The sequence below is a fragment of the Oncorhynchus nerka genome, linkage group LG13 (assembly GCF_034236695.1).
Source record: "Oncorhynchus nerka isolate Pitt River linkage group LG13, Oner_Uvic_2.0, whole genome shotgun sequence".
NCBI lineage: Eukaryota > Metazoa > Chordata > Actinopteri > Salmoniformes > Salmonidae > Oncorhynchus > Oncorhynchus nerka.
This window is the reverse complement of record NC_088408.1, coordinates 96,794,677-96,815,551: the sequence shown is the minus strand read 5'-3', so window position 1 is coordinate 96,815,551 and position 20,875 is coordinate 96,794,677. Positions and strand designations below refer to the sequence as shown.

The window sequence follows — 20,875 nt, the reverse complement described above, 5'->3', positions numbered from 1 at the left end:
AAAATCCCCTGTCATGACCCTGCGGCCTGAGGAATTCCTCCCTGGAGGACAGTTCCATGGGATAAAGATGCCTAGAAGGGCCGTGTTTTGGAGAAGGCTCAAGCCATAGGTGTATCGGATGGCATAAAGGCAGACAGCCGCTGTCCGTGTAGGCTAGAAGGAAAACTGTGAGGAGGAGGAGGAGGGGGGTTGGATAGTTTTGAAGACTGGTTTGGTTCGTAACCCGGGTCTTCTGGATGCTATAAAACTGTGTTGTCCCTCTGGGCTAACTCCTAGGCATCTACACAACATATGACGAATCCCACTGGGCACAGACATCCAATTCAACATCTATTCAACTTTGGTTCAATGTAATTGAATTGAAATGATGTGGAAACAACGTTGATTGTGTTGAATTCATACCAAACATCATCATCATCCTCATTCTAACATCAGATTATTAGAAGCGTGCAGTCTCTGTTATATATTTTGTGTGTTTTATGTTTTATAATGGTCATGAGATCAAGTCCCAAAGACAGTTTTTCTATAGTTTTTTAAATTTTTTATCTATGAAATATAAACATTTAATATAGAATGTGACTAAAGGTAAATCTATTGCTTGCTACAGTATGTGTATGTACATAAATATATGTTACTATCAGTCAGTTACGAAACAAGGTAAATACACGTAACTTCCAAAATAAAGGAAACCCCAACATAAAGTGTCTTAAATAAAAGCTTTTAATGCATAGATTCTACAAGTGTCTGGAACTTTATTGGAGGGACGAGAACCATCATTTGGTGTTTTGTTGATGAAAACGCTGTCTCAGGCGTCGCTCCAGAATCTCCCATAGGAGTTCAATTGGATTGAGACGTGACAAATGAGACCACCATAGCATGTGGTTTACATCATTTTCATGCTCATCAAACCATTCAGTGATCACTTCTGCCCTGTGGATGGAGACAATGTCATCCTAGCCATGGTAGCCAAAATAATGGCCTGCCCAGCATTATTATACATGACCCTAAGCATGATGGGACATGAATTGCTTAATTAACTCAGGAACCACACCTGTGTGGAATTACCTGCTTTCAATATTCTTTGTATCCCTCATTTACTCATGTGTTTCCATTATTTTGGCAGTTACATGTACCTGTACATTGAGAGTCAATATACAGTATTATCACACTTACAGGAAAAATGTCTAAGTAAAGCGTTATTTTTATCATGTTAAATTATGCAAACATATTTGTACCTGATATTTGTTTTATAAGATGTATTGTACTGTATTGAAGTGTGAGTGCGAGTGTCGAAAAAATGAGGCATCTCTATTAGGAAGTCGTCAGATTACAGGAAACATCATATATGTACGTCCCAAAGAGTTGAATGTGTCGTTCTGAATGATGATTCAAATAAACATGTTCAAATCATTTACAAATGAAGGCCTTATTCGTATGTAGGTAATTACTGGCAAACTATCTAGCAGAAGACAGCTGTGGCTGGAAATACACTACGGTATCATACTGTACTGCCAATGAAATCAGCTTGTGTTCTCCAGCTGGAATGTATAGAAACGTCTCTGCTTCGAGTGATGCTCAGCTTCCAGCATTGAGCTATGGGATAGTGGGATTCTTAGCCTCCCAGAATTGGATTAGTATCCCCAGTGCAACTGTCCATCATGGTTCTAGCCCCCCTGTGCCTCATCCTGAGACAGGAAGCAGTTTGTCTAACACTAACGAGGGTATCCAATCAACGCCGACACCACAGCTGGCCTCGGCCATTCCCCTGCAGGGCTCTTCGGGGTGGGCATCCGGACAGGTGTCATCAGGTCATCGAAAACATGCGTATATTAACTGGACAACCAGAGAGTCTGATGGGGTTTAAAAAAGTGAAAATAACGATCGATGATAAAGTATTATTTTTCTTGTTCTTCTGAGAATCTTCTGAGAATCCCCAATCTGTCTCTCCTCTCTCTCCCAGCTAACTTAATCAGTAAAGCAGTAATAATCTATTCTGAGTGGTATGCATGTTTCATCATCTAGTTCTCCGTTCAACAGAGGATTCTAATTAAGTTCAACACCATAACACACACATACACACACACACACACACACACACACACACAATACGGAGGCTAAACAAGATGATTTATGTCACATTTAGTCTTTCTTATGAGACACATTCATTTGAGGCATTTTAAGTTCCTTTAACCTGTCTAGTCTAGAGGGCAGTATTTTGATGTTTGGATGAAAAACGTACCCAAATGAAACTGCCTATTTCTCAGGCCCAGAAGCTAGAATATGCATATAATTGGCAGATTAGGATAGAAAACACTCTAACATTTCCAAAACTGTCAAAATATTGTCTGTGAGTATAACAGAACTGATATTGCAGGCGAAAACCTGAGGAATATCCAACCAGGAAGTGCATCTTATTTTGAAACCTTACTGTTCCATTGCATGCCTTCCCTCCATTTAAAGGGATATCAACCAGATTCCTTTCCCTATGGCTTCCACATGGTGTGAACAGTCTTTAGACATAGTTTCAGGCTTTTATTCTGAAAAATGAGTGAGAACGATAACATCGCGTCAGTGCATAGGTGAGTGTCCCCAGACTTCTGCATGCGCCAACAGCTTGGAGCAGACATGTTCTCTCTCTCTCTCCTATTGAAAAAGCTACCGTCCGGTTGAAATATTAGCGATAATTTATCGTAAAACAACCTGAGGATTGATTATAAAAAACGTTTCACCTGTTTCTATGAACTTTACGGACACTATTTGGAATTTTCGTCTGCCCATCGTGACCTGCACGAGCCTGTGGATTACTAAACAAAACGCGCCAACCAAATGGAGGTTTTTGGATATAAAAATAATCTTTATCGAACAAAAGGAACATTTATTGTGTAACTGGGAGTCTCGTGAGTGCAAACATCCAAAGATCATCAAAGGCAAGCGATTAATTGTATTGCTTTTCTGACTTTCGTGACCAATCTACTTCGCTGCTAGATTTAAAAAAAAATTGTCGTCTGAGAGAGATGACCTCACATAAACACTTGGTTTGCTTTCGCTGTAAAGCTTTTTTGAAATCTGACATGCCAGGTGGATTAACAAAAAGCTAAGCTGTGTTTTGCTATATTGCACTTGTGATTTCATGAAAATTAAATATTTTTAGTAATTTAATTTGAATTTGGCGCTCTGCAATTCAGTGGATGTTGACAAAAATGATCCCGCTAACGGGATGGGTGCGCCAAGAAGTTAAAAGAAGAAAACACAGGGAATTTATGTTCCACTGAGAAGGCTTTGTCAGACGCACACAATTATAGTCAGCCAGGAGCAGCTACTGCATACCAAGACCACAAGCTTCTATTCTGCTCTGAGTAACACAACACAACTATCATACGATTTCCTCTGCAGACCGTCTGCTGGGAACCATCTGCATGTTATTGGCTAGATGAAGTTATAAACATAAATTGAGGAATTGGGTTTTTGTTTTTTCCTGGGAAGACTTTGAGTTTAGTTTGATATGAAACTTTCCATATCTCAGATAGAACATATTTGCAAATTCAGTGTTCGTAAATTCACCTCAGCTCTGCTGTGAAGAAATTACAAAATTGAACAGGTCATTTCAGAAGAAGAAGAGGTGCCATCTGTCAACAGTAAGGTTTTAGAAGCAGTACAGTGTATTCTCATCTCTGTGAGGTAGAATATGTTAATAGTAAAGTCTTAGAAGCGGTACAGTGTATTCTAATCTCTGTGAGGTAGAATATGTCAACAGTAAAGTCTTAGAAGCGGTACAGTGTATTCTAATCTCTGTGAGGTAGAATATGTTAATAGTAAAGTCTTAGAAGCGGTACAGTGTATTCTAATCTCTGTGAGGTAGAATATGTCAACAGTAAAGTCTTAGAAGCGGTGCAGTGTATTCTAATCTCTGTGAGGTAGAATATGTCAACAGTAAAGTCTTAGAAGCGGTGCAGTGTATTCTAATCTCTGTGAGGTAGAATAGGTTAATAGTAAAGTCTTAGAAGCGGTGCAGTGTATTCTAATCTCTGTGAGGTAGAATATGTCAACAGTAAAGTCTTAGAAGCGGTACAGTGTATTCTCATCTCTGTGAGGTAGAATATGTTAATAGTAAAGTCTTAGAAGCAGTACAGTGTATTCTAATCTCTGTGAGGTAGAATATGTTAATAGTAAAGTATTAGAAGCGGTACAGTGTATTCTAATCTCTGTGAGGTAGAATATGTTAATAGTAAAGTCTTAGAAGCGGTGCAGTGTATTCTCATCTCTGTGAGGTAGAATATGTTAATAGTAAAGTCTTAGAAGCGGTGCAGTGTATTCTAATCTCTGTGAGGTAGAATATGTCAACAGTAAAGTCGTAGAAGCGGTGCAGTGTATTCTCATCTCTGTGAGGTAGAATATGTTAATAGTAAAGTCTTAGAAGCAGTACAGTGTATTCTAATCTCTGTGAGGTAGAATATGTTAATAGTAAAGTCTTAGAAGCGGTGCAGTGTATTCTCATCTCTGTGAGGTAGAATATGTTAATAGTAAAGTCTTAGAAGCGGTGCAGTGTATTCTCATCTCTGTGAGGTAGAATATGTTAATAGTAAAGTCTTAGAAGCGGTACAGTGTATTCTAATCTCTGTGAGGTAGAATATGTCAACAGCTGAACATGAACAACAGAAGTTACACATTCATAATGCATGCTTGTTGTGAATAATAAAACATTTATTTATGTCGAGGTTAGAAAATATGAGGTTTGCTCAAAACAGAAAAAGGGTTAGGTTTGCGTGACTGGCTTTGTTTTCAGAGTTGATCTTGAAGGAGCTAGCCATACTCCCTCTTGAACTGAGGAGAAGTTAGACACTCTGTAAACAACCTGTGTCTGAAATTAACTCTATTGTTAGTCTAATTCTATTCTTGTTGTTTTTCTTTCCCAATGCATGAAAACAAATCATTTCTGTTTCCACTCAAGTACTTTTGTTTGACTGGACCTGTCTGGATCCAGATGGGTGGAGTTTGCACTTTTGGGGACTAATTCCATGACTTCTATTGAGATAGGTAAAGCTTCATCAAATGCAACTGAAGTATTCGAAAGAAAACCAACGCTATTTAAACCCAGTTAGTTGATGATGTTGAAATGTGAACGGCTGTCAACTGAGGGCAAACTAATAACGCATTCAGTTTCCCTGAACGTCACAGATAGTTCAGCCATCAAAAACATTCATAGTCATATAGCGTGTGGGAAAATTTAACAAAATGACAATGAAAAATGACAAAACATAGCCAAGAGTCACACAGTGCTGGACATCAACTTGAAAGAAGGACGAGAAGGATACCGTTCCCATCAAACATTCATTCTATAGTTTCACAGTCATTGAAGATGAAAGAGTCATTAAATGCCAAGTTTGAAAAATAAATGACTGTATTTACTTGAATAAATCGTTTTGACATATGGCAGCTTTTGGCTGTAAGCTTCATCTATAAACTCTACCGTGCCTTTATATCAGAGACCCTATGCTTCATCTATAAACTCTACCGTGCCTTTATATCAGAGACCCTATGCTTCATCTATAAACTCTACCGTGCCTTTATATCAGAGACCCTATGCTTCATCTATAAACTCTACCGTGCCTTTATATCAGAGACCCTATGCTTCACTCACATGGCATCTCCTGCTTCTGTGTGAATCAATGGGGACCTCTAGTGGTGAGTGTAAATTACATACAGCACATATCACTTACCACAGATCTCTGTGTCTTTAAAGAACATTCTAGAACATTCCGTAACGTGTTGGAAAAATTCTGGTATTTAGTACAGTATCTCCTTCTTAATGAGATGTTTTTATTTATATAAATTAGAATCATGTCATAAAATGCAGGTACAGCACGGGGAAGTTTGATAGCCACGGGGAAGTTTGATAGCCACGGGGAAGTTTGATAGCCACGGGGAAGTTTGATTGCCACGGGGAAGTTTGATAGCCACGGGGAAGTTTGATAGCCACGGGGAAGTTTGATTGCACACATGCAGTACATCGTTTGCTGAATCAAATACAAGGAAACATAGAGAGACAAGTGGTGTTGGATTTGTGTCATTCATCATCTCCCCCACAGAGGTTTTCATATTCTCCATGGCTATCAGACTTCCCCGCGGCTATCAGACGTGTAGCTATCAGACGTGTGGCTATCAGACTTGTGGCTATCAGACTTGTAGCTATCAGACGTGTGGCTATCAGACGTGTGGCTATCAGACGTGTGGCTATCAGACGTGTGGCTATCAGACTTGTGGCTATCAGACTTGTGGCTATCAGACGTGTGGCTATCAGACGTGTGGCTATCAGACGTGTGGCTATCAGACTTGTGGCTATCAGACGTGTGGCTATCAGACGTGTGGCTATCAGACGTGTGGCTATCAGACGTGTGGCTATCAGACTTGTGGCTATCAGACGTGTGGCTATCAGACGTGTGGCTATCAGACTTGTGGCTATCAGACTAGAGAGATAAAAACAGAACAGAACTGCCGTCACGCAAAATCAAACACAGCACTGATTTACAATGATTCCCTACTACCAACAGCTAATCTAAAATATTAATTGAAAAGTCTATAAGATGAGTAGATTTGGTAGGAAGAGAGTAGGGTCATGTTCATTAGGGCATTGCAACAGAAAATGACAATGAGTGTTTCTTATTGGTCCATCTAGTCCCTCCCTTTTTCAGTATATATATTCAGATCAGGTGGCTAATGAACACGATCCAGTACTGTATATTGCAATGGTAAACTGAGAGGAAGGTAGCTCAGTAAAAGTGATGGTAGTAGCAGTAGTAGTGGTAGTAGTAGTAGTGGTAGTAGTAGTAGTAGTAGTAGTAGTAATAGTAGTAGTAGTAGTAGTAGTAGTAGTAGTGGGTAGTAGTAGTAGTAGTAGTAATAATATTAGTGGGTAGTAGTAATAGTATTAGTAATATTAGTGGGTAGTAGTAGTAGTATTAGTAATATTAGTGGGTAGTAGTAGTAGTAGTAGTAATATTAGTGGGTAGTAGTAGTAGTAGTAGTAATATTAGTGGGTAGTAGTAGTAGTAGTAGTAATATTAGTGGGTAGTAGTAATAGTATTAGTAATATTAGTGGGTAGTAGTAGTAGTAGTAGTAATATTAGTGGGTAGTAGTAGTAGTAGTAGTAATATTAGTGGGTAGTAGTAATAGTAGTAGTAATATTAGTGGGTAGTAGTAGTAGTAGTAATATTAGTGGGTAGTAGTAGTAATAGTATTAGTAATATTAGTGGGTAGTAGTAATAGTATTAGTAATATTAGTGGGTAGTAGTAGTAGTAGTATTAGTAATATTAGTGGGTAGTAGTAGTAGTAGTAGTAGTAGTAGTAATAGTAGTAGTAGTAGTAGTAGTAGTAGTAGTGGGTAGTAGTAGTAGTAGTAGTAGTAATATTAGTGGGTAGTAGTAATAGTATTAGTAATATTAGTGGGTAGTAGTAGTAGTATTAGTAATATTAGTGGGTAGTAGTAGTAGTAGTAGTAATATTAGTGGGTAGTAGTAATAGTAGTAGTAATATTAGTGGGTAGTAGTAGTAGTAGTATTAGTAATATTAGTGGGTAGTAGTAGTAGTAGTAATATTAGTGGGTAGTAGTAGTAGTAGTAGTAATATTAGTGGGTAGTAGTAGTAGTAGTATTAGTAATATTAGTGGGTAATAGTAGTAGAATTAGTAGTAGTAGTAGCAGTAGTAGCACCAGTATGATACACAGGCATCTTCTGGCTGCAGTGTTGTGTTACTGTCTTAGTCGTCCCCTCCATAGTGTTACATTGTTAATCGTCCCCTCCACAGATCTTCTTGAGACAGTCCCCATAGAAGTCAGATGTATCCGACTACAGACAGAAGAACACAACACAACCGTTCTGTCACACACCAGTGAGGACAAGCACACAAAACCTAACTCGGCTCCAAACAAATATATATATATATATATAGAGAAAATAGTTCATGTGTAGTAAGGAATACGTTGTAATCTATGACAGGAAAAGGTGTGTACATATTTTTACATGAATTATAGACATTTAGCCGATGCTCTTATCCAGAGGGACTTACAATTAGTGTATTCATTCATCTTAAAGGGATACTTTAGGATTTTGGCAATGGGGCCCTTTTATCTACTTCCCCAAAGTCAGATGAACTCGTGGGATACCATTTGTATGTCTCTGTGTCCAGTAATGAAGGAAGATGGAGGTAGTGTCACGAGCCAATGCTAACTAGCGTTAGCGCAATGACTGGAAGTCTATGGGTATCTGCTAGCAGGGCTTCATTGTCAAAATCCCAAAGTATCCCTTTAAGACAGCTAGGTGAGACAACAACATATCACAGTTGTAGCAAGTAGATTTAGCGGGCTACCGCTAAATCTTTTGTTTAGGTCTCGTTCAGGTATTTCGGGGGATGCATGCTATCAGATAATAGCTTCTCATACTTTCGCCGAAAAGCATTTTACAAATCTGACATGTTGGCTAGATTCACAACGAGTGTAGCTTTAATTGAGTATCTTGCGTGTGTGTTTTAATGAAAGTTAGAGTTTTATCGAAAACTATAGGTGGTGCTCTGAAATTTCCGCTGATTTGGTTCCTGTACAGGAACAGTCATCCGTAAGAAGTTAACTGGGCAAGTCAGTTAAGAAACAAATTATTATTTACAATGACGGCCTACACCGGCCAAACCCGGACGACGCTGGGCCAATTGTGCGCCGCATTATGGGTCTCCAAATCACGGCCGGTTGTGATACAGCCTGGATTTGAACCGAGGTGTCTGTATTGACGCCTCAAGCACTGAGATGCAATGGACCTCACAGGAGAAATACTGTAGATACTTGAAAGGTAGCAGAGTTGAGGACAAGCTCAATTGAAATTTGAACTCCAACTCTGACCATGGTACCAATAAGTTATATAATGGCCTTTTCACAGTCTCGTGCTAAGCCAATCCGTACCAACCTGTGCGGGCTTGGGGATTTCCTTTTTAGTTTGTCCATTTTTAGAACGGTTCCAGGATCTATGGTGGATGCGTAACCAGGACAGCTCAGTACAGTTTGGTTTGCCTTGACTTGGTTCGGCTCAGTAGTGTGAAAAGACCTTATCTCTATCTGGCTTAGGGTAGGGGTTAGGATGAGGGTTAGGATGAGGGTGAGGGTTAGGGTAGGGGTTAGGGTGAGGGTGAGGGTGAGTGTGAGGGTTAGGGTTAAGGTAAGGGTAAGGGCGAGGGCAAAGGGTGAGGGTTAGGGTAGGGGTTAGGGTGAGGATTAGGTAGAGTGCTAGAGTGAGGGTTAGGGTGAGGTTGAGGGTTAGGGTGAGGGCTAGTGTGAGGGTTAGGGTGAGGTTGAGGGTTAGGGTGAGGGCTAGCGTGGGGGTGAGGGTGAGGGTAAGGGGGTGTAGTCTTACCTCGATGGCAGAGTGCAGAGAATAGCTATAAAGCTTCTTGAACTCTGCTCTGATGTCCAGCATGTCTATCTCTGACCGGCTGACCATGATACGGTTCAGGGTACACTCATCCGTTCCTCCGCCCTGAGACAGTGACCATATTAAAAATAAAGTAAATAACATATAAATGTAAGATTCTGACAGTGACATAACCACTGAAACTCTACCATGGAATTATTTCCTAACTTACAGTGACTATCACACAACAATATGCTCATTGTATTTAACATAAAAATATACTGTCTGTACCTTCATGCCTTGATGCAGGCGTTCAGCTAGGTATGCTGGGACATTCTTCACACATTTCACTAGAGGAGGGAAGCAGCATGGTGGTGGTTATATATGGGTTAGGGTTAGAGTTAAATATGGGTTAGGGTTAAGGTTATATATGGGTTAGGGTTAAATATGGGTTAGGGTTAGGGTTCTATATGGGTTAGGGTTATATATGGGTTAGGGCTAGGGTTATATATGGGCTATATATGGGGTAGGATTAGGGTTATATATGGGTAAGGGTTGTATATGGGTTAGGGTTATATATGGGTTAGGGTTATATATGGGTCAGGGTTATTTGGGTTAGGGTTATATATGGGTTAGGGTTATATATGTGTTAGGGTTATATATGGGTAAGGGTTATATATGGGTTAGGGTTATATATGGGTCAGGGTTATTTGGGTTAGGGTTATATATGGGTTAGGGTTATATATGGGTTAGGGCTAGGGTTATATATGGGCTATATATGGGATAGGATTAGGGTTAAATATGGGTTAGGGTTAGGGTTATATATGGGTTAGGGGTAAATATGGGTTAGGGTTATATATGGGTTAGGGCTAGGGTTATATATGGCCTATATATGGGGTAGGATTAGGGTTAAATATGGGTTAGGGTTATATATGGGTTAGGGTTAGAGTTATATATGTGTTAGGGTTATATATGGGTAAGGGTTATATATGGGTTAGGGTTATATATGTGTTAGGGTTATATATGTGTTAGGGTTATATATGGGTTAGGGTTCTATATGGGTTGGGGTTATATATGGGTAAGGGTTATATATGGGTAAGGGTTATATATGGGTTAGGGTTATATATGGGTTAGGGTTATATATGGGTAAGGGTTATATATGGGTTAGGGTTATATATGGGTTAGGGTTATATATGGGTAAGGGTTATATATGGGTTAGGGTTATATATGTGTTAGGGTTATATATGGGTTAGGGTTCTATATGGGTTAGGGTTATATATGGGTAAGGGTTATATATGGGTAAGGGTTATATATGGGTTAGGGTTATATATGGGTAAGGGTTATATATGGGTTAGGGTTATATATGGGTAAGGGTTATATATGGGTTAGGGTTATATATGTGTTAGGGTTATATATTGGTTAGGGTTATATATGTGTTAGGGTTATATATGGGTTAGGGTTCTATATGGGTTAGGGTTATATATGGGTTAGGGTTACTGGTGGTGGTTATTTGGGATGATAAAAGTAGTAGTCCAATTTATGCAAATAGTCCTTGTAATTTTTTGCTTAACTTTAAAACATGATCAGTACAAGCATGGCACAAGAACTGTTATAGGCCTATTTCTATTTTGCCCTGTTTATCAAAACTTGTCAATAATCAACAGACAGGCTTTCTTGATGTCTATAGCATTCTCTCTGGTATGCAATCTGGTTTCCGCTCAGGTTATGGATGTGTCACTGCAACCTTAAAGGTCTTCAATGATTTCACCATTGCCCTTGATTCTAAGCAATGTTGTGCTGCTATTTTTATAGACATGGCCAAATCTTTTAATACAGTATACTATTCTATTCTTGAGGTCCCGGCTAAGGAGTATTGGTGTCTCTGAGGGGTCTTTCGCCTGGTTTGCTAACTACCTCTCTCAAAGAGTGCAGTGTATAAAATCAGGAAATCTGTTATCTCAGCCACTGTCTGTCACCAAGGGAGTACCCCAAGGCTCAATGCTGGGCCCCACACTCTTCTCAATGTACATCAGCAATGTTGCTCAGGCAGTAGGAAGCTCTCTCATCCATTTATATGCAGATGATACAGTCTTATACTCAGCTGGCCCCTCCCTGGATTTTGTGTTAAACGCTCTACAACAAAGCTTTCTTAGTCTTCAACAAGCTTTCTCTACCCTTAACCTTGTTCTGAACACCTCCAAAACAAAGGTCATGTGGTTTGGTAAGAAGAATGCCCCTCTCCCCACAGGTGTGGTCACTACTTCTGAGGGTTTAGAGCTTAAGGTAGTCACCTCATACAAGTACTTGGGAGTATGGCTAGACGGTAAACTGTCCTTCTCTCAGCACGTATCAAAGCTGCAGGCTAAAGTTAAATCTAGACTTGGTTACCTCTATTGTAATCACTCCTCTTTCATCCCAGCTGCCAAACTAACCCTGATTCAGATGACCATCCTACCAATGCTAAATTATGTAGACATCATTTATAGATCGGCAGGTAAGGGTGCTCTCGAGCGGCTAGATGTTCTTTAGCATTCGGCCATCAGATTTGCCACCAATGCTCCTTATAGGACACAACACTGCACTCTATACTCCTCTGTAAACTGGTCATCTCTGTATACCCCTCGCAAGATCCACTGGTTGATGCTTATTTATAAAACCCTCTTAAGCTTCACTCCCCCCTATCTGAGATATCTACTGCAGCCCTCATCCTCCACATACAACACCCGTTCTGACAGTCACATTCTGTTAAAGGTCCCCAAAGCACACACATCCCTGGGTCACTCGTCTTTTCAGTTCGCTGCAGCTAGCGTCTGGAAAGAGCTATAACAAACACTCAAACTGGACAGTTTTATCTCGATCTCTTCATTTAAAGACTCATCATGAACGCTCTTACTGACAGTTGTGGCTGCTTTGTGTGATGTATTGTTGTCTCTACCTTCTTGCCCTTTGTGCTGTTGTCTGTGCCCAATAATGTTTGTACCCTGTTTTGTGCTGCTACCATGTTGTGTTGCTGCCATGTTGTTTTCATGTTGTGTTGCTACCATGCTGTGTTGTCATGTGTTGCTGTCTTGCTATGTTGTTGTCTCGGGTCTCTCTTCATGTAGTGTTGTGTTGTCTCTCTTGTCATAACGTGTGTTTTGTCCTATTTTTATGTATATACATATTTTTAATCCCCTGTCCCCCGTCCCCGCAGTAGGCCTTATGCCTTTTGGTAGGCCGTCATTGTAGAATTTGTTCTTAACTGACTTGCCTAGTTATATAAAGGTTAAACAAAAGAAAATAATGAATAAAAGAAAACACATAATAACACAGCTGTGATTGAGCAGTAGTTTACCAATGGCCCCCAGTAGAATACAGCTGTGATTGAGCAGTAGTTTACCAATGGCCCCCAGTAGAATACAGCTGTGATTGAGCAGTAGTTTACCAATGGCCCCCAGTAGAATACAGCTGTGATTGAGCAGTAGTTTACCAATGGCCCCCAGTAGAATACAGCTGTGATTGAGCAGTAGTTTACCAATGGCCCCCAGTAGAATACAGCTGTAATTGAGCAGTAGTTTACCAATGGCCCCCAGTAGAATACAGCTGTGATTGAGCAGTAATTTACCAATGGCCCCCAGTAGAATACAGCTGTGATTGAGCAGTAGTTTACCAATGGCCCCCAGTAGAATACAGCTGTGATTGAGCAGTAGATAACCAATGGCCCCCAGTAGAAGACAGCTGTGATTGAGCAGTAGTTTACCAATGGCCCCCAGTAGAATACAGCTGTGATTGAGCAGTAGTTTACCAAGTAGAATACAGCTGTGATTGAGGGGCGGCAGGGTAGCCTAAAGGTTGCAAGTTCGAATCCCCGAGCTGACAAGGTACAAATCTGTTGTTCTGCCCCCTGACCGAGGCAGTTAACCCCACTGTTCCTAGACCGCCATTGAAAATAAGAACGTGTTCTTAACTGACTTGCCTAGTTAAATGAAGGTTTAAAAAAAATCAAAAATACCAATGGCCACCAGTAGCTCCTCTAGATCCCCAGACATCTCTCCCTCGATGCTCTCCTGCAGACTCTTCCCACTGATGTTCTTGTATTCCACCAGAGCTACACAAAAACATGACATCACAGGTCAGACATAAGATAACAACAACAATGTTGTGCATTAGGTCAGATATCTTTACTTTGTCTGAGTTGAGGTATGCTTCTCTGACACAGGATGTCGATGAACTTGGACTCGTCTGTCCCCCACTTCTTCTCCCCCGCGTTGTAAAGAGTCTGACGGAGGGAATAAAGAAATAAATGTTATTATACATGTTATTATACATGTCGGCAGGGTAGCCTAGTGGTTAGAGCGTTGGACTAGTAATCGGAAGGTTGCAAGTTCAAACCCCCGAGCTGACAAGGTACAAATCTGTCGTTCTGCCCCTGAACAGGCAGTTAACCCACTGTTCCTAGGGCGTCATTGAAAATAAGAATTTGTTCTTAACTGACTTGCCTAGTTAAATAAATTAAAAAATTATTTTTAGAAATGTCCTTATAAATGTCATTATAAATGGTATTATAAATGTTGTTATTATAAATGTTATTATTCATGTCATTATAAATGGTATTATAAATGTTATTATAAATGTCATTATAAATGTTATTATAAATGTTATTATAAATGTCATACATGGTATTATAAATGTTATTATAAATGGTATTATAAATGGTATTATAAATGTCATTATAAATGTTATTATAAATGTCATTATACATGTTATTATAAATGTTATTATACATGTTATTATACATGTTATTATACATGTTATTATACATGGTATTATTAATGTTATTATAAATGTAATTATACATGTCATTATAAATGGTATTATTAATGGTATTATAAATGTTATTATAAATGTTATTATACATGTCATTATAAATGTTGCGACCTAATAACTGTGTCATAACACCTGAGAAACATCAACTCACAGCACCTTAGCATCCTCTTTGGCCTTGGCTGCATCCACTTGTGTGTTTTCATCCCGCTTGCCCTTAGTTTAGAGACAAACCATATTGAGAGATTTATAACAGGCCCATTTTATAGACAACAACAGCAACTACAGATCCTACGTTTTGATTGGGCTCACAATACCTCGGCCAGAATGAGAATAGCTTTAGCAAATTCTCCAGAAGTCTCCTTCTTCAGGTCCAAGGTCAACTTCTTCTCAGTTTCTATGAAAGAAAATCTGTTGCAATGTAAACCTGTCTCCATGTCAACTATCAAATCATCTTAGCATCATCTGATGATGTCATCTCCGTCCAGGTACTGAATTGATTGGTTGAAACACACAACTGAGCCTAGCAATGATTACACTGATCAATTCTTACGTTTTAAATAGCAATCAGAAATCTCTTTAATTTGTTTGTTGGATCTTGTGGCGAAGATTTCTATTAAGACACTGTCTTTAGTCCCAACTCCCTGCAACACATTAGTCTGGTGTTAGTGTTGAGTACAAATTAAGTTAAATAAAGAAATTATTTGTTTAGGAAGGCAATAAAAACGTGAAAAACTTCACCTTCATGGCATTGGTGACTTCCTGGCAGTCATAGATGGCAGGGGGCGTGACCAGCGCGACCAGCAGGTCCTCAAAGTGACCATGGTTGTCCCCTTCTAAGTCCTCCACCAAAGTCTACAGGAAGATAGGTAGACAAGTTATCACACACACAGAGAAAGAGAGAGAGAGAGAGAGAGAGAGAGAGAGACATACAGAGCGAGAGACAGAGAGAGGGAGAAATAGAGAGAAAGAGAGAAAGAGAGAGAGAAATAGAGAGAGGGGGGAAGAAATAGAGAGAGAACGAGAGGGAGAACGAGAGAGAGGGAGAAATAGAGAGAGAACGAGAGAGAGAAAGAGAGAGAGGGAGAAATAGAGAGAGAAAGAGAGAGAGAACAAGAGAGAGAGAAATAGAGAGAGAACGAGAGAGAGAGAGAGGTGTAACCCTGGTAGAAAGAGTTGAGTTCTTACCTTGCCAGGGGCTTCTTCTTGGTAAGCTTTACAGATGAGCTGACGTTGACCACTACTCCTCTGAGTTAGAACATCTATTAAGGTCTTCTCATTTGTACCTGCAGACAAATCCAACAAGGCTGGTTGGCTATACAATAGAACCGATCTACACCGCAACGAATTAGGGAGAATTAAGAAGTACTAAAACAGGCCAGTATTTGAGAAATCTAAACAGGCCAGCATTTGAGAGATCTAAAACAGGCCAGTATTTGAGAAATCTAAACAGGCCAGCATTTGAGAAATCTAAACAGGCCAGCATTTGAGAGATCTAAAACAGGCCAGTATTTGAGAAATCTAAACAGGCCAGCATTTGAGAGATCTAAAACAGGCCAGTATTTGAGAAATCTAAACAGGCCAGCATTTGAGAGATCTAAAACAGGCCAGTATTTGAATCCAGGTCTGTTCTAGAAGGGGCCAGTATTTGAACCCAGGTCTGTTCTAGAAGGGGCCAGTATTTGAACCCAGGTCTGTTCTAGAAGGGGCCAGTATTTGAACCCAGGTCTGTTCTAGAAGGGGCCAGTATTTGAACCCAGGTCTGTTCTAGAAGGGGCCAGTATTTGAATCCAGGTCTGTTCTAGAAGGGACCAGTATTTGAATCCAGGTCTATTCTAGAAGGGGCCAGTATTTAAACCCAGGTCTGTTCTAGAAGGGGCCAGTATTTGAACCCAGGTATGTTCTAGAAGGGGCCAGTATTCTTTACCTAGTCCCTTCATGGCCTTTCTGAGACTGTTCTAGAAGGGGCCAGTATTCTTTACCTAGTCCCTTCATGGCCTTTCTGAGACTGTTCTAGAAGGGGCCAGTATTCTTTACCTAGTCCCTTCATGGCCTTTCTGAGACTGTTCTAGAAGGGGCCAGTATTCTTTACCTAGTCCCTTCATGGCCTTTCTGAGACTGTTCTAGAAGGGGCCAGTATTCTTTACCTAGTCCCTTCATGGCCTTTCTGAGACTGTTCTAGAAGGGGCCAGTATTCTTTACCTAGTCCCTTCATGGCCTTTCTGAGACTGTTCTAGAAGGGGCCAGTATTCTTTACCTAGTCCCTTCATGGCCTTTCTGAGAGCCACAGCGTCATCCTTTGCGTTGAAACCTGCCTTGGGCTTGATGCTCCCTCTCTCCCCGGTCTGCACACAAAATAAAACAGTTTATATTCAAATTTCACAAATGAAAACAATGTCACATTCGACTTCTATCAACGTGAGAACTGGTAAAACTCTGCATTAGTTTGGGGAGTCCATGAGACCTTCCAGGTCATTCAATAGTCCAGAGATACAGTCACACAGACGGTGAGTCACAGGTTTGTGCTATTGTTCGCTTCAGGTTTTTTTATGCCTATTAAAACTGAGGTGGCCTATCCCTCGACTACTATCTATTTGTACATTGTAAATACACACAAGAGTGTTGAAAACATTAGGATCCCCTTTCTAATGTTAGAGTTGCAACCCTTTTTTGCCCTCAGAACAGCCTCAGTGTCAAAATAACTTCCACAGGGATACTGGCCCATGTTGACCTCAATGCTCAACAGTTGTGTCCAGTTGGCTGGATGTCCTTTGGGTGGTGGACCGTTCTTCATAAACACAGGTAACTGTTGCGCGTGGAAAAAGTCAGCAGTGTTGCAGTTTTTTGACACACTCAATCCTGTGCGTCTGGCACCTACTTCCCAGTTCAAAGGCACTTCAATATTTTGTCTTGCCCTTTCACCCTCTGAATGGCAACACACCCTCTGAATGGCAACACACCCTCTGAATGGCAACACACCCTCTGAATGGCAACACACCCTCTGAATGGCAACACGCCCTCTGAATGGCAACACATACACAATTGTCTCAAGGCTTAAAAAAAACCTTTAACCTTTAACCTGTCTGCTCCCCTTCATCTACACTGATTGAAGTGGATTGAACAAGTGACATCAATAAGGGACCATATCTTTCACCTGGATTCACCTGGTCAGTCTGCGTCATGGAAAGAGCAGGTGTTCCTAATGTTTTGTCCGCTCTGTGTAGAATTTTTTTTTAGTTTTATGCTTTATACAAAGTTATCTTAAAAGTTATCCGAAACGTAATTCATATGAATCGCCTATTTTATTATCAACGCATGCATCACACTAGTGATCTTACCCATACAGTTGCCATTTCAATGGTGATGTGGACCAGTGATGTCTGTATCTGGTGAGATAAAGGCATTGTTACGAAATAGGCCACTTCTCTCACCATATTACAGTTTTAAAAAGTGATAGAGCACAGTAGTCTAAAACACCAAAAGTTAACGGGGAAAAATACAATAGAATACAATAGAATACAATAGAATACAATAAAATACAATAAAATACAATAGAATACAATAGAATACAATAGAATACAAAAAGAATACAATAGAATACAATAAAATACAATAGAATACAATAAAATCAATAGAATACAATAAAATACAAAATAATACAATAGAATACAATAAAATACAATAGAATACAATAGAATACAATAAAATCAATAGAATAACCTAAAATAAAATACAATAGAATACAATAAAATACAATAGAATACAATAGAATACAATAAAATACAATAGAATACAATAGAATACAATAGAATACAATAGAATACATTTGAATTCATCAGAGCAACGTCAAAAAAGAACCAGAGATCAAAAACGGTATTCAGCAGTGGAGTCGATCTCAGTATAAAGTACAGGCAAGATCAATCACATCACATTTTCATAAAACAGCGAGCAAAATCACTTCTAACGAACGTCAATATACAGCATTCGTCTACGTCCTATTCGTAAGACCAAACAACCTCGCAAAAATAAATGTATTCCAGTGATTCTTACCTGAAGTTTAGCTACCACTCAACACAATAGTCAACAGCAGAAATCTTCCACGGAGTACCACACCTTTACCTGAGCGGAGGTGTAGCCTCCCGGTGCTTCCCATTGAGGAAATGATGTCATCCCCCATGGAGAACAAAAGATGACCTTTTCAACAGGCCCACGTTTGATACATTCCATAGATTACAGCTCTTCTCTATCAAGTATGACTCTGCTGATTCACTTTGGATTGAATCATCAAAATGCTGATTTAAAATGTTGAATAGTATTGGTACCATGTCAGAAGTGCAATTCTAGAACACTGTTACCCTGTATATTAGTCTAGAACACTGTTAGCCTGTTTATTAATCTCGAACACTGTTAGCTTGTATATTAATCTAGAACACTGTTACCCTGTATATTAATCTAGAACACTGTTACCCTGTATATTAGTCTAGAACACTGTTAGCCTGTTTATTAATCTCGAACACTGTTACCCTGTATATTAATCTAGAACACTGTTACCCTGTATATTAATCTAGAACTCTGTTAGCCTGTTTATTAATCTAGAACACTGTTACCCTGTATATTAATCTAGAACACTGTTACCCTGTATATTAATCTACAACACTGTTACCCTGTATATTAATCTAGAACACTGTTAGCCTGTATATTAATCTAGAACACTGTTAGCCTGTATATTAATCTACAACACTGTTACCCTGTATATTAATCTAGAACACTGTTACCCTGTATATTAATCTACAACACTGTTACCCTGTATATTAATCTAGAACACTGTTACCCTGTATATTAATCTACAACACTGTTACCCTGTATATTAATCTAGAACACTGTTACCCTGTATATTAATCTAGAACACTGTTACCCTGTATATTAATCTAGAACACTGTTACCCTGTATATTAATCTAGAACACTGTTACCCTGTATATTAATCTAGAACACTGTTACCCTGTATATTAATCTAGAACACTGTTAGGCTGTTTATTAATCTAGAACTCTGTTACCCTGTATATTAATCTAGAACACTGTTACCCTGTATATTAATCTAGAACACTGTTACCCTGTATATTAATCTAGAACACTGTTAGGCTGTTTATTAATCTCGAACACTGTTAGCTTGTATATTAATCTAGAACACTGTTACCCTGTATATTAATCTAGAACACTGTTACCCTGTATATTAGTCTAGAACACTGTTAGCCTGTTTATTAATCTCGAACACTGTTACCCTGTATATTAATCTAGAACACTGTTACCCTGTATATTAATCTAGAACTCTGTTAGCCTGTTTATTAATCTAGAACACTGTTACCCTGTATATTAATCTAGAACACTGTTACCCTGTATATTAATCTACAACACTGTTACCCTGTATATTAATCTAGAACACTGTTAGCCTGTATATTAATCTAGAACACTGTTAGCCTGTATATTAATCTACAACACTGTTACCCTGTATATTAATCTAGAACACTGTTACCCTGTATATTAATCTAGAACACTGTTACCCTGTATATTAATCTAGAACACTGTTACCCTGTATATTAATCTACAACACTGTTACCCTGTATATTAATCTAGAACACTGTTACCCTGTATATTAATCTAGAACACTGTTAGGCTGTTTATTAATCTAGAACACTGTTACCCTGTATATTAATCTACAACACTGTTACCCTGTATATTAATCTAGAACACTGTTACCCTGTATATTAATCTAGAACACTGTTAGGCTGTTTATTAATCTAGAACTCTGTTACCCTGTATATTAATCTAGAACACTGTTACCCTATATATTAATCTAGAACACTGTTACCCTGTATATTAATCTAGAACACTGTTAGGCTGTTTATTAATCTAGAACTCTGTTACCCTGTATATTAATCTAGAACACTGTTACCCTGTATATTAGTCTAGAACACTGTTACCCTGTATATTAATCTAGAACACTGTTAGGCTGTTTATTAATCTAGAACACTGTTAGGCTGTTTATTAATCTAGAACTCTGTTACCCTGTATATTAATCTAGAACACTGTTACCCTGTATATTAATCTACAACACTGTTACCCTGTTTATTAATCTAGAACTCTGTTAGCCTGTTTATTAATCTAGAACACTGTTACCCTGTATATTAATCTAGAACACTGTTACCCTGTATATTAATCTACAACACTGTTACCCTGTATATTAATCTAGAACACTGTTACCCTGTATATTAATCTAGAACACTGTTAGGCTGTTTATTAATCTAGAACTCTGTTACCCTGTATATTAATCTAGAACACTGTTACCCTGTATATTAATCTGGAACACTGTTACCCTGTATATTAATCTAGAACACTGTTAGGCTGTTTATTAATCTAGAACTCTGTTACCCTGTATATTAATCTAGAACACTGTTACCCTGTATATTAGTCTAGAACACTGTTACCCTGTATATTAATCTAGAACACTGTTAGGCTGTTTATTAATCTAGAACACTGTTAGGCTGTTTATTAATCTAGAACACTGTTACCCTGTATATTAATCTAGAACACTGTTAGGCTGTTTATTAATCTAGAACACTGTTAGCCTGTATATTAATCTAGAACTCTGTTACCCTGTATATTAATCTAGAACACTGTTACC

At 38.9% G+C, this 20,875-nt stretch overlaps 1 protein-coding gene across 2 annotated transcripts; it reads right to left on the bottom strand.

The window, feature by feature from the left end:
• Positions 1-5,210: 5,210 nt before the first annotated feature.
• Positions 5,211-18,320, bottom strand: LOC115121624 (annexin A3). Of its 2 annotated transcripts, XM_065026881.1 has the most exons (13): positions 18,246-18,320; positions 17,534-17,581; positions 16,453-16,540; positions 15,384-15,481; positions 14,937-15,050; positions 14,749-14,839; positions 14,513-14,592; positions 14,355-14,411; positions 13,557-13,650; positions 13,384-13,479; positions 9,684-9,742; positions 9,396-9,518; positions 5,211-7,844 (listed from the first exon to the last, which is right to left on the bottom strand). In XM_065026881.1, exons 2-13 carry the CDS (start codon positions 17,546-17,548, stop codon positions 7,785-7,787), a joined length of 975 nt encoding a protein of 324 aa, XP_064882953.1. In that variant the 5' UTR covers positions 17,549-17,581; positions 18,246-18,320; the 3' UTR covers positions 5,211-7,784. The 2 variants fall into 2 exon arrangements, with proteins under 2 accessions (XP_064882953.1, XP_029506596.2); XM_029650736.2 differs by lacking the exons at positions 16,453-16,540; positions 17,534-17,581; positions 18,246-18,320 and adding an exon at positions 16,123-16,142.
• Positions 18,321-20,875: the final 2,555 nt, after the last annotated feature.

Coding starts and splice junctions, on each gene's coding strand:
- LOC115121624 (XM_065026881.1), bottom strand. Junction 9,743..13,383: donor GGAGCTACTGGTGGCCATTG/GTATTTTTGATT, acceptor TCCCTCCTCTAG/TGAAATGTGTGAAGAATGTC. Junction 9,519..9,683: donor GCCTGCATCAAGGCATGAAG/GTACAGACAGTA, acceptor TCACTGTCTCAG/GGCGGAGGAACGGATGAGTG.